Here is a 14,481-nt window from a genome sequence, read left to right on the forward strand (position 1 = left end):
AAAATGTGGATTCATTGTCATCTTCTGTCCAGTAGTCACACTGTCATGAGGTTCTGATGGCAAAGGCAAAGAAGCTTTCCCTTTTTGAACATGGTCGGGTTGTTGAACTGCATAAGCAGGGTCTCTCGCAACACACCATCGCTGCTGAGGTGGGACGCAGCAAAACAGTAATTTAGGATTTCTTAAATGAATCCTGATGGTTATGGAACAAAAAAGTCAAGTGGAAGACCCCCAAAAATTTCACCAGCACTGAGCGAGAGGGTCTGTCAAGACACTGGATGATCCTCAACCCAAATTAAGGCTGTTACTGGTGCTGAAGGCAGCCCCACAATCAGCAGATGGCATCTAAGACTGAAGGGCTTCAAAAACAAAAAACGTCTCCTTAAACGCCACAGAACTGACCTGTTGGACTTTGCAAGAGAGCACCAAACATGGGACATTGGAAGGTGGAAGAAAGTTTTATTCTCTGATGTGAAAATTTTTTTACTTCGATGGTCCTGATTGTTTCCAATGTTACTGGCATGACAAGCAGATCCCACCTGAGCTGCTTTCTACCCACCACAGTGGAGGGGGCAGCACAAGAGGTACAGGGTCGTCAAACGGCCGCTGGCTATGTCCAGATGTCGCAGAGAACATCCCTCATGACTGAGGGCCCAGGTCTGTGTGGTAACAACTACAGTACACAATGCCCACAGGACAAGGGACTTCTTCCAGGACAATACCATCACTCTTTTGGACCATCCTGCATGTTCCCCCAATCTACAATGCAACTGAGAACCTTTGGGGATAGCTGGCAAGGGAAGTTTACAAAAATGGACAACAGTTCCAGACAGTCGATTCCCTTCGTGCACCTGTCTTCACCACTTGGAGAAATGTTCCCACCTACCTCATGTAAATGTTTGCATCAAGGATTCCTGCAACAAAATTTGCAGTGATCAACAATAACGGTGGAGCTATTCATTACCGAGTTCATGTCTGGAATTTTGATTTCTGATTTGGGGGGTCTACAGGGTTTTTTAGAGGTGTGGTCCTAAACCTTTCATCAGCTTGTAAAACGGCCTGTTTCAGTTGAAGTCTTGTTTGCAATAAATTGCATGCTCCAAAAAATGCTTTGTCTCACTCCCATTTCTTCTTGTTGGATTTTGAAGCTCTACTTGGAATCTTGTTCAGATCCAACCATGCAACAAATGATTTTTTTGCTATTTTTCAAGTGGTCTAAAACTTTTGATTGGGACTCTATAGCCCCTTTTAATCTTTTTAGAACTGGTGAATTAAGTCAGGACAGCTTAAATGAAAATATTACAGGTAATGAGATATGATGATGATCCGTCACAGTATGACCCTAAATGCATTGAGTTGCTTTCATGTGATTGGATGATTAGATATTTGTGCTAATAAGCAGTTCAGCAGGTATAACTAATAAATTGAGTGTACACAAGTAGGTTGGACTCAGTATGTTCGTTGGAACTTTTCCTCAAAAATGACCATTTAGTACTTATTTATATATGAAGTCGACAGTTTCAGATACTGTTAATGGAATTAATGGAAAATAATGGAAAGATGTGCATTTCTGAAAGGTGCTTTTATGTTGTTATAGTGTAAAAAAAGCAGCACATACTCAGTTGATGTTATAAACATTGAAATTTACAGGACCGCTTGTTTATGTTCTTCTTTTCAGTTCACAGGTGCTCTTCCTAATTTGCCGCAAACTCATCGGTCAGCTAATTGTTAATGGGACAGAGGTTCTGAAATGGCTGAGGGAGATTCTCATCTGCAGGAACAAGTTTTTGCTCAAAAACAAGGTGCAGCCCCATTTATTTACGCACATTACTCTGGTGTATGCCCCAGTGATCAGTCTAGTCCTTGCGAGATGTGTTTCATTGGCTTAGAACCAGGAAGGGTGATGATGTGATGTCCCACAAGGTGGGTATAATCAGGATGTTACTTGCTATTTTCAGGAGTGTGCCACCATGGGTGGTGGCATCCCCATCTGTCGGCAGGCACAGACAAAGCTAGAGGTGTGCCTCTACATGTTCTTGTGGAGCCCAGACACCGAAGCTGTTCTGGTGGCCATGTCTTGTTTTCGCCACCTGTGTGAGGAAGCTGATATCCGCAGTGCTGCTGACGAGGTGCCCGTTCAGACAATCCTGCCCAACTATATGACTTTCAGTGAACTGGCATCTGTCAGCAACATGATGGGAACGGGTAAGTATGTTGCCTGTACCTTAGCTAGAAGTAATCCTCCAGTTTGGCTTCATGCCATCTAATGAATCTTTTCACATGAATAAATTGTAAATGATTTTGCTTTGATGCACAAAACAAACAAAAAAATAAACGGAAAACACGTTTTGATGCATGCTCAATCAAGCAAAATACAAAGTGTGTCCTCAGCAGCCAGTGTGTGTCAGACAATTCACTCAAGCCGAGAAAAGCATCCAAATAGGATTCACATAAATATTAAACCAAAAAGTTTCATATTTAGAATCATCATTTGATTTTGAGTTCAGTTCTTATGTAATTTGGCATACCTTTTTAGACCTACCACTTCATCTATCCTCCACTTGTTCAGTTTCTTTACATTTTTGTAAGAACAATCTGCACACATTCTAATTTTTAATCTCTGTGAGAATCACCTTTGTGATGTGAAAATTCAGTTTTTGTAGTTAGCAAACTGTTATCTTTGCTATTTTTAAATAAAGAACAAATTTTATGACAGGCTGCAAGTAGTAAAGTGCCTAAAGATAATAGAAAAATGTTTTTGGCTAAGTTGTCTGCTGAGTTATGTGGCTTTTTTTCATCCTTGGTTGTTCTATGCGTCAGTGTTATATGGCTTAACAAACAAAAAGAAAACAAACAACAAAAGAAAAACATTCCAGTGAAAACACTCAGATATAAGTGGACTGAAATCAGCAAAAAAAGCAGTCCGTGTCTAAAGAAAGTCATTGAAAGACCTTACAAAATCCTGGAGAACTATTGCTGAGGACCACTCAAAAGAACCCTCTTATTTCTTGGAAGTAAAATATCAAGAAATGAAATTGGTGCAAGACTCTTGCACAGTACTGTATCGCAATATGACATCATTTATCAAAAACTAAGCCAAAATGCAAAAGCAGGGTCTAAACAATAGGCACACACTGTGATTTAGTAGTTTTTTAGATCCTGCTTTACTAGGAATATCTAGATGTCATTGTTTTCTGTTTATATTGTCTGTAGATCCCAAAATAGAAGTCTTTAAATGAAGGCTTTGTTCTTAATTCCATAGGCCGCTCCACCTTGCAGAAGAGGGTGATGGCTTTGTTGAGGAGGATAGAGCATCCTACGCCAGGAAATATTGAAGTAACATTCAATTTACATTCATTTTCAGGGCTACTGATGTGCTTTTTGTTATTTTTGTAATCACCCTTCCCTGGTGACTTCTTGGTTGATTTATACAATAGCTTCAGATCTCAAATTTACAATTTGTTAATGTTGTAGGCTTGGGAGGACACATACGCTAAATGGGACCAGGCCACCAAACAGATTCTCAACTTTCCCAAAAACAAGGCAGATGATGGACAGGTAAGGTATAGGGAAATGTGAAGTTACCGTCTCTATGTATCACATCTTTGCTGGGAGTACCAGACTTAGTTTTACCTGAAAGCACAAAATACTAAGATAAAATATAAGAGCACTGCTAGTGAGGCAGTAGCAGAGGACACCAGTTTTTAGCAGGTATGGATTATTTACCAGCTCTGAATTCTACCTGATTGCAAGTCCACTATTGTGTTATATTCAGTCATCTTTAGAAGCTTATTTATTTTGGAAACTGAATTATAATCCTAAACATTACAATCATTAAAACAGTCTCAAAGAATTCTGATTAGTCAAACTAAGATTTGGTGACCTGTTTGTTGCTGTTGATGTGAATTTTTGTTTTGAGACAATGCAATATGAACAGAGATATTACTGAATGCAGACTTGTAACAAATAGCTTACCTGGTGTTGTGCCACTGGGCCTCAGTGTCTTTGTATCCCCCTGCAGCAGGAGTGGATCAACATGACAGGATTTCTGTGTGCTCTGGGCGGTGTGTGCCTCCAGCAGCGCAGCACCCCAGGCCCACCCACATACAGTCCACCTATGGGTTCCATGACCGAGCGTAAACACTCCATGATCTCTATGGGCCCTTGTGAGGTGTCCAACCTCATGACCTCCTCTTGCTCTTCGGCCTCGAGTGAGACACCTGTGAGCCGCTTCCTGGACCGGCTGCTGGCTCTGCTGGTTTGTGGCCACGACAGGGTGGGCCTCCATGTTCGCACCAATGTTAAGGATCTCCTTGGATTGGAGCTCAGTCCAGCTCTGTATCCCATGCTGTTCAACAAGCTCAAGAACAGCATTGGCAAGTTCTTTGACACTCAGGGTCCGGTGAGTTCGTATTAAAGAGAAATAAATGTTAAAAATTAGCCATTTTCTTAGGAAGTAAAAATGTGTCAAATAGTGGAGAAAAATTAGAAATGTGGTTGTGTAATAGGCCCTTGTTTTAATAGCAGTCGTTTTTTTAATTGAGCTTTAGAAAGCCTCCTGTATAACCTCATCCAATTTTCAAAAATCTTTATGCCATCCAGTGACACGAGGACGTAGCATAATTTGTTATTCAGGACCTTCTTTTTCAATTTTAGGACAGAAGCAGTAAAAGCCTATGAAATCACCTCAGTACACATAAACTGTATTGTTGGAAAATTGTGGATAAAGTTTTAAAAGTAAAAACAACTACAGATACAGCCACTTAAAACTGCCGCCTCATCAGTGACAGCACCACGTTGGAATCCTGACCGATTGCTGGCTAATGTTGAGCCTTGTTATTAAATATGTATATTAATATGTTTGCAGCCAAAAAATTACAGGTTGTGCACGAACAGGTCAGACAGAAAGTGATGCTTGCATTCTGTGATTATTGCTGACTTGTGTTTCTGAACATGACAGCGTAAAATTATTATTGTAGGGTCTTGTATGTTTTGTTATATAAACTACAAAATCGAAACTTAAACTAATTCAGATTGTGCAACAATATGTATGTGTGTGTTTCAGCCAGAAATATGTGGATGATTAATAAAACACTGCTGTAGGAGTGAACCACAAAGCTCTGGCACTGTGCGTAAAACCATTGGTAATTCTCACCATTTACACTTTCCAAATAAATTACGTCATAGCGGTAACGATCACAGTCCTGCCTGCTTACTCAAGGTGTCTGCCACTAATCTTAGTAAATCGCCTTTGTGATTTGCAATATAATACTCTGGTTCAAAAATTTTGCGCTGTGAAAGGGACACTCCAAGTCCAACGACTGATACATGTCCTGCAAAGTATCCAACCTGTAGTATTTATGCAGGTCTGGATCTTTGAGAAAGCTTGTGTGCAAGAATACTATTATTATTTAGTTATAGGTGGAAAATCTGCATGTGCTAACAGGTCGCAAAGAATCGCGTTATTAGCGTTCAACCTGGTCTTAATGAGCGACTATACAAATGTAAGAATTAGAAGAAATTTAAAGAATAAATCAAAGTATTTAGTTTCAACCTTACACGGAAAAGTGAAGAATGTACTCATATTTCAAACAGAGGTCTGAAGAAGTATCAGCCCAGCAAACAATAGGCTGGGATCTTTGAGGAAGCTTGTGTGCAAGAATATTATTTTTTGTATTCAATTTTCCTTTAAATTGTAACTATTTTATTAGATTAGCTTGAATTGGATGAATGAAAAACTGTTAACTGAAAATAGTTTGGGGGATTTGTAGTATGAAATGTCTGAATGCTGAAAATGAAGTTTTATCAATTTCTTTTAGATTTTAATCGGTGAAGAGGTTTACAGCAAAAGCTATCAAAAGAATGTAAAATTCCATTAAATTCAGTTTTATAGCATGAAATCAAAACACTTGCCTTAATGCGCTTTATATTATAACATAAAGGCCCTACAATAATACTGAGAAAATCATCTATGACTAACTATCCAGGGGGTTTTTTGTGGGTTTTTTATTTTTTCTTTCCCCTAACAAAGCGACATCCCTTGGTGCCACTATGCAATTGAGTGAAAGGGACGTGTTTATAGCGGAAAGTATACGCCCCAAGGACGAAAGGGAGACTCTCAGCGACTGACTTTCAGCTGACAGTTGACTGTCGGCTCATCTCTGGCTGAAAGCAGCAGTTTTGAGTGGCTGTATCTGTAATTTGCAGAAAAATGTTCTTTATCAGTCTTAAATGGATTAATATTACTTTTTAATTATATATATTCATAATATTTAAAAGAATCATCATTACCTTGCTTGAGGAGAGTTTAACATGGTTAACTGTCAATAGCGCTGGAGTTTTGGTTAAATGGCTGGTTTTGGCCCAAAAAATCCCCAAATTTTCTTCTGGCAAGGACTCAAAAACAAATCTGGATTAAATTGTCAGATTTTTCTTAAACAATTCTTTGTTTTGGTTCATCACACTGCAGCTTTGATAAAATTCAGTCCTTTATCAAAAGTCACCAAGTGTGTTTGTTGTTTTGTTTCTTTAACACTGTGTACAGTAACAATGTTACTGACATTTACGTTGTGGCTTTCCGTTTTTTCAGGTTCCCATCAACGACACTAACACACAGTTTGTGGAGCAGACCATAGCCATCATGAAGAACCTGTTAGATAACCACTCAGAGGGCAGCTCTGAACACCTGGGACAAGCCAGCATTGAGACCATGATGCTCAACCTAGTAAGGTAATCACAGCAAAATATGAAATTAAAACATTGTGCGGTGATGGAAATTACAAAGCATAAAACACCACAACAAACTAAATCTAAATTGATGTTCTTTTTGCCATTAAAAATGTGAAAATAAATGTCATAACATCTGGACATAGTTGTTCCTTTTAGCAGAATAACTTCTAGTAGAGTTTCTTCATCATTTAGCAGAATGGTCCAGCCTTCTCTCATGGATCATTCCATCTCACAGTGGCATGTAGAACATTTTCTGCTTAACCATCTCCACTTTGCATTAAAAGAGTATGGTCAAAAGTTTGAACATATTTAATAGAGGTGGGAATCACCAGACACCCCACGATACGATATGATCACAATACTTAACTCGCGATGTGATATATTCTGATTTATCACATTTTTTCTACTGCAGATTCTGCCCATAAAGGTAAACTTTATCAATATTCATTTTATCTAATAACAAAGTCCTCAGGCTTCTTCAGTCTCCAGTAACTGAACAAGTCACTTGCATGAGTGATGAAACGTTTCTCTCACTGAAAACGCCATGTCCAGATGAACACAATCAACTTTTGGAGACTGTATGTTTGATTAAATTATAAATTCTTTAATATTTTGTGTACCTGTCCAGGACCTGCAGATGAGAATTAAATACTAGCAAAATCTAGGATAAGGCACCTTTTTACCTCATAAACTAAATGGGTGAATGTGGTTTACAGGTACAGCCACTCATGTTTGCTGCTAACAGCCATATGTCAACCGGTTGTCAGCTGATCGAAGTACCCCCCTCCTTCTCCTGGGACATATCTACTTTCCACTATAAACACACCCCTTTGACTTGAATTATTACCTGTAAAAGATTTTATGAGAAATCTTGTAGTCACCGAAACTATTCCCATATTGGGGGGTTGCTGCTTGCCTGTAGAAGGAAGGCTTTTATTTCACGATCATTAATAAGTGATGATTGTTTCAATGAAATACAGATAAAGCACGGCAGCTGAACAACAAGCATTAAAATGTAAAAAGCTTAACTCCCTTATTTTAATGTCATAAAATTCAGGAAAATTCAAAGAAGAAGATTGTTTGTATCACAGTGTTCTGTCAGTACTTTCTGTCAGTGATTTCTGCAGGACTACTATGTGCGTCTGTTAAAATCACAGTTGGACATAGAGAGGATATTTGGGCTGGGGTTTGGAATTCATTGGCCTTTGGTGGGAGGGGTCAGAGAGCTGTTTGAATAATCGCCTAATGTGTTACAAGTAGTGATTTATCAGAGATGTACAGAGCAGAAGGGTTTAAAACAAAAAACGCAGTTACACCAGCCAATTTACTGCATTTTAAAATTATGCAATCCATACATTATTAGTAAAACTACTATTTTGTGCCCCTCTCCTACAGAATCTTTTTACTGACCCTATTAATCACCCCAATTGTTTAGAACAAAGTGCCACAAATTTCTGGCAGAAAAACGCAGGCACATACACACATTTTGAGTGCTCTATGGCAGCTTGTTTAAATTGCATTAATTGCTGGGTGTTGCACAATCCAGCAAGTGCTTAATTCACATTTCAGTTTTGATTTTGACCATAGACAGCAAGCATCACTGTCTGTCTTCTGTCTTGCGTGTTTGGTATGCACAACCTCTTTTTTATTTGGTGCAAGCAAACATTTATGTTGGTATTTTATAGAAAGGCTTAAAGTAATGGTTCTGTTATAAGTATTTAAAAGGTAAATGAATGCACACTCCTCCCCCTGCTGGATATGCAAGACATTACAACTGGTTTTCCTAAATGCCACTTATGGGTGTTCCTACTCATGGTTGCATGGTCCATGTCACAGGCAAGATATATCATTACTGCTAAGAATCGGCTAAGCATCCATCATCGTCCTGTTAGGGACCAGGTGACCATTTTAAGTGGCTGTATATACTGTGAGGGGCGAGTAAGACTAGAAGGAAAAACTATATAAATCCAGTACATTTAACCCTTTTAGGGTTTTCCATCAGAGTATGTCGACTTTATCAATAGGCGCTGTTTTAAACAGGATCAAATGTTTGCTTATCCAAATGTGTTTAAAAAGTGAATAATGTCAGTGAGAGAGATTTTGTTTTTTCAAAGTGAATGGAATTATGATTTTATTTGTCTCTGAAGCTTTTGGAAACTGTAATGAAAATCACAGAATATGCTCTGAGCTACACAGAACTGTGCTTTATCCCTTAGGTATGTGCGTATTTTGGGTAATGTAGTCCATGCGATCCAGATCAAAACCAAGCTGTGCCAGCTGGTCGAGGTGATGATGGAGAGACGAGATGACCTGTCCTTCTGCCAGGAGATGAAGTTCAGGTCAGTAGAACCAGCTACCAGTTAGGACACTGTTTGCTTGCACATCACTGAGGAAAAACACATCTTCTACTTTTTATACCAGCTGCTTGCACTTACTGACTTAATGCATTTTAACTGAAGAACACATCCTATTCACTTAGATTTTCTTCTTCCACTTATTCGATTCAGAGTTGGATGGGGGGGGGTTGAAGCTTTTCCCAGCTGTCACAGGGCAAAAGGCAGGGTACACTCTGGACAGGTCCCCAGGTATCACTGAGAGACAGACGACCATTGACGCTTACTTTGACACGTTTGGCCAATTTAGACTCGCAAATTAACATAACCCTTTGAATATCTTCTGACTGTTTGGGGAAGCTAGACTACCCGAGAGAAGATGCAGACTTCACACAGAAAGGTCCCAGGTGGCCAATGGGTTTGAAACAAGCACCGTCCATCACCAAGCTGCGACGCAATAGTGCAGCCCGCTGCCCCTCCGCTTGTTATTTACATAGAAATGTATTGCCCCTTTGGACATAATGGAATTTTTCACTCATGGTGTTTTGTAGGAACAAGATGGTGGAATATCTGACAGACTGGGTAATGGGAACCTCCAACCAAGCTGCTGATGATGACATCAAGTGCCTGACAAGGTGCATCTCTGTTAAATATATGCTATAAAACCATTGTATTGTCAGGAAATGATGAACTCCCTTCTCATTGTTTTCATATTTGTCTGTGTGTCTGTTTGTGTGCATGCATGCATGTGTAATGTGCGATGCTAAGGGACCTGGACCAAGCCAGTATGGAGGCTGTAGTATCACTGTTAGCTGGTCTTCCTTTGCAGCCAGAGGAGGGAGATGGAGTAGAGCTGATGGAGGCCAAATCTCAGCTCTTCTTGAAGTAAGAACACATCAACATTTTACCTTTTCTGTGGCATAAAAGACAGTACTTGATCATTAATTCATCTCAACAGTAGCTCACAATCATCAGAAATTTTATGTTTGAATGCTGATGCTCTCACAGCCACAAGTACTATGTACAGCCTCGCTCTGCAATAAGTGCAATGCATCATGGCCAAAGACAGAGGAAGAGGAAATTGATTAGGGGCAATGTTTAAGGATGTGAGATGGTGTTTTAGAGATGAAGAGAGTGTCAGACAGGATCATGTATGTGAGGCTGGACACTCAGGGGAAGGAGAAAAGGACTTGTATCAGTTGGCTAGCCAAAGAGATTGAGCGGGAAAGGACGTACACCCTGTTATGCTGGGCAGACACTGTGCGATTTTTGGCCCATTTTGAGCCGATTTTTGAGTCGTGCGACCGTTTTGGCGATTGGCCCGATTTTGGCCTTCATCGTGCATCGTGTAGTATACGTGGGGTAACGAGAAGCTATTAACACCTCACGACCAGCTCCCGATCATCAATCGCTTGGTCGTGAGGGTGTCACCGCAGTTTCTCACACTGCGCACGCGCAAACACAAATGTCAGGGAAAAAGACGGAGCAGTACGGCAGTGCAGCGTGTGATCTGGACACAAGCGATGGAGGCACAACTTGTAGAACTTTGGAAAGCTCATCCGAGCCTTTTCGATGTGGCCTCACAAAATGATCACGACCACAACAACCGTGAAAATAGTTGGATCTACACTGCTGCTCAATCACAGCTGCCTGATCAATGTTTTTCATTAGCAATTTAGCAAAGTTGATGGTGGTGGTGTGTCTGTGTGAGTGAAAGCCAGAGGGAGAGCAAGCGACATTATTTCTGTTATAACCTTCGTTTTATGGACGCACAGTGTGAGCACTCAGGTCGCATCAGAGCATCAGGCCGTATAGTGTGAGACCCTGCATCGTTCGCAGGTCATCGCACAGTGTCTGCCCAGCATTAAGGTGATTAGAGATTGAGATGGAAACGTACTAACAAATGAAGAGAGTGCGCTGAGAAAGTGAGAGATATAATTTATGAATGGAAAAATGAGACCGATCAGTAGGGCTGGGCCATATCATACCATTTTTTGGTAGAGCATGCAAGTGGGCCGTCGTTATTACTAAACCGATTTTATTTGGAACACGGCGCTCAAAAATCTGTCAAAAAATGTTTTAGTACGACTTTGCTAAGCTACGAAGCCGCACCGCTTCATGGATTGTCGGAGCGTTACGGCTACCGTAGTCAGGAGCCTCGCGGAGTGATACGTATTGTGCTTCAACAGAATATTACCGTATTGTGTGTGTATAACCTCTTTTTAAGTCTGAGCAAAGCTGCTTAGAGAGACTGTGATCAGAGGACAGGCGCAACGGCAGGCTAATGGAGAACTAGCTAACACTGCTGAGAGGACCAGTCACTGGCTATGGTTAAAAAGGGCTGACATCACTTGGGCAGCTAAGGCAGTCAGCTAACCACGATACACATGCCCACGATTGATCGACCCGTGATGGGCCTGCCTCAACAGGGGTCGTCAAAAGGGTAAAACTTAACATTAGAGGTTTTGCTGGTTGACTGATAAGGCTGTCTTAGGGCCTCCTGGGGATTATGCAGTTAACATCATTGTTACGTCCCCACGATGAAGGTCTAGGGGTGTGTGGGGGGACTGGTAACATATGGGTCCGGAACAGAATGAAAGGAGAACAGACAGAGGTGTCTAGTAAATAAAATAGTTTTTATTATAGATGAGCTTAACATAAAGAGCCGACAACGCCATTTTACCAATAACACTTGGAAAAAGAAAAAGGTCGCAACAACAAAGAACAGAACAACCAAACAAAAAACTCCACAGCATGAGGAGGCACTTCCAGGGGCCCACAAGCCCACACGACTCACATGTAGCAGCTACACTGCTTCCACAACTCCCCACTATAGGATCTCTCCCGACACCTTCGACACACAATGTGGGAACACCAGAGGAAAAACCACCCTCCTACATCCAGATCATCCCCAGCTTATATGACCTCAGAGAGGTGATTGCTGACTGGGCCCAGGTGGTAAATGAGGCTAATGAGTAGGGCTGGGTATCGTCACTGATTTCTAGAATCGATTCAATTCCGATTCACAAGGTCCCGAATCGATTCGATCCACGATTCGATTTAATTCGATTCGATTCGATTTAAATCTGGGAAATTTTGACAGTCAGAAATAATTCAGATCAGTACATTTACATATTTTTGTATCAATAAAAAGGAAGCTGACACACGCAAGACTTTATCAAAGGTGTGAGCATCACAGCAGAGGCCTTTGTGTCAAAGTAGCTGAAGATAAAACACAGAAAAAGATGAAGGTGGTTTTCCTGGCCTGGGATTTATAAAAATATTCTGCAGTACATCAAAAACGAAAGAAAACCATTAATCAACACATGAACATTACCTCTGAAGTTACAGTGGTTTTAGTAGAGATTTAGCATTTTGCTTAATTTTAAAAAGTTTAAATTTGTTCAGTATTGAAGAGCAGAAATGAGGTTTTCTTTTCGGAAGAATGTAAAAGGGAAAAAAAACAGCGGCCGACAGCGCTGTAAACAACGGTAGACTTGTGCGTAACAAGCAAGCGAATAATGAAGAAAACAGATTTTTAGACGGGAAACTGTTCTTGAAGTACAGAGAGAGAGAGAGAGAGAGCGAGCTGTGCATCGCCGTGGAAGCAAAACAGCAAAAGTCAGAGTGAATTCATGACGATGTTTATGTGAAGCGTAGTTTGGATCTTCTTTTGCTGCTGGTTCGGTCAATATTGTTTGGAGAGACATCAAACTAACAGCTTTAGAATCAGCGCATAAAGGGCGTGAACACAAAGCGCGGACCCGCCGACAGATCAGAATCAGCGAGCTGTCGGCTTTCAGCCCCGATCGTGAGAAAGGCGACATCTCACTGATTCTGATCCGCGGGTCGCGCTGTGTGTTTAAGTCTACAGGGAGTGCAGAATTATTAGGCAAGTTGTATTTTTGAGGAATAATTTTATTATTGAACAACAACCATGTTCTCAATGAACCCAAAAAACTCATTAATATCAAAGCTGAATGTTTGTGGAAGTAGTTTTTAGTTTGTTTTTAGTTTTAGCTATTTTAGGGGGATATCTGTGTGTGCAGGTGACTATTACTGTGCATAATTATTAGACAACTTAACAAAAAACAAATACAGTGGGGCAAAAAAGTATTTAGTCAGCCACCGATTGTGCAAGTTCCCCCACTTAAAATGATGACAGAGGTCAGTAATTTGCACCAGAGGTACACTTCAACTGTGAGAGACGGAATGTGAAAAAAAAAAAATCCATGAATTCACATGGTAGGATTTGTAAAGAATTTATTTGTAAATTAGGGTGGAAAATAAGTATTTGGTCACCTCAAACAAGGAAAATCTCTGGCTCTCACAGACCTGTAACGTCTTCTGTAAGAAGCTTTTCTGTCCCCCACTCGTTACCTGTATGAATGGCACCTGTTTGAACTCATCATCTGTATAAAAGACACCTGTCCACAGCCTCAAACAGTCAGACTCCAAACTCCGCCATGGCCAAGACCAAAGAGCTTTCGAAGGACACCAGGAAAAGTATTGTAGACCTGCACCAGACTGGGAAGAGTGAATCTACAATAGGCAAGCAGCTTGGTGTGAAAAAATCAACTGTGGGAGCAATCATCAGAAAATGGAAGACATACAAGACCACTGATAATCTCCCTCGATCTGGGGCTCCACGCAAGATCTCATCCCGTGGGGTCAAAATGATCATGAGAACGGTGAGCAAAGATCCCAGAACCACACGGGGGGACCTGGTGAATGACCTGCAGAGAGCTGGGACCAAAGTAACAAAGGTCACCATCGGTAACACACTACAACGGCAGGGAATCAAATCCCGCAGTGCCAGACGTGTTCCGCTGCTGAAGCCAGTGCATGTCCAGGCCCGTCTGAAGTTTGCCAGAGAGCACATGGATGATACAGCAGAGGATTGGGAGAATGTCATGTGGTCAGATGAAACCAAAGTAGAACTTTTTGGTATAAACTCAACTCGTCGTGTTTGGAGGAAGAAGAATACTGAGTTGCATCCCAAGAACACCATACCTACTGTGAAGCATGGGGGTGGAAACATCATGCTATGGGGCTGTTTTTCTGCCAAGGGGACAGGACGACTGATCCGTGTTAAGGACAGAATGAATGGGGCCATGTATCGTGAGATTCTGAGCCAAAACCTCCTTCCATCAGTGAGAACTTTGAAGATGAAACGAGGCTGGGTCTTCCAACATGACAATGATCCAAAACACACCGCCCGGGCAACAAAGGAGTGGCTCCGTAAGAAGCATTTGAAAGTCCTGGAGTGGCCTAGCCAGTCTCCAGACCTCAACCCCATAGAAAATCTGTGGCGGGAGTTGAAAGTCCGTGTTGGTCGGCGACAGCCCCAAAACATCACTGCTCTCGAGAAGATCTGCATGGAGGAATGGGCCAAAATACCAGCTACTGTGTGTGCAAA

At 41.1% G+C, this 14,481-nt stretch overlaps 1 protein-coding gene across 7 annotated transcripts in view; it reads left to right on the forward strand.

The window, feature by feature from the left end:
* nf1a (neurofibromin 1a) overlaps positions 1-14,481 on the forward strand; it is a 137,304-nt gene that overhangs the window by 40,718 nt on the left and 82,105 nt on the right. For 3 of the 7 annotated variants that reach the window (XM_082502097.1, XM_082502100.1, XM_082502102.1), the window contains 9 exons: positions 1,679-1,802; positions 1,959-2,205; positions 3,263-3,336; positions 3,475-3,558; positions 4,001-4,402; positions 6,590-6,729; positions 8,946-9,068; positions 9,614-9,697; positions 9,831-9,947. In XM_082502097.1, the coding sequence (XP_082358223.1) occupies positions 1,679-1,802; positions 1,959-2,205; positions 3,263-3,336; positions 3,475-3,558; positions 4,001-4,402; positions 6,590-6,729; positions 8,946-9,068; positions 9,614-9,697; positions 9,831-9,947 (1,395 nt within the window). The remainder of the gene's footprint in view (positions 1-1,678; positions 1,803-1,958; positions 2,206-3,262; positions 3,337-3,474; positions 3,559-4,000; positions 4,403-6,589; positions 6,730-8,945; positions 9,069-9,613; positions 9,698-9,830; positions 9,948-14,481) is intronic. The other 4 variants (XM_082502103.1, XM_082502098.1, XM_082502099.1 and 1 more) reach the window with 2 other exon arrangements.

Source organism: Aulonocara stuartgranti (assembly GCF_965226115.1).
Source record: "Aulonocara stuartgranti genome assembly, chromosome: 14".
Classification (NCBI taxonomy): domain Eukaryota; kingdom Metazoa; phylum Chordata; class Actinopteri; order Cichliformes; family Cichlidae; genus Aulonocara; species Aulonocara stuartgranti.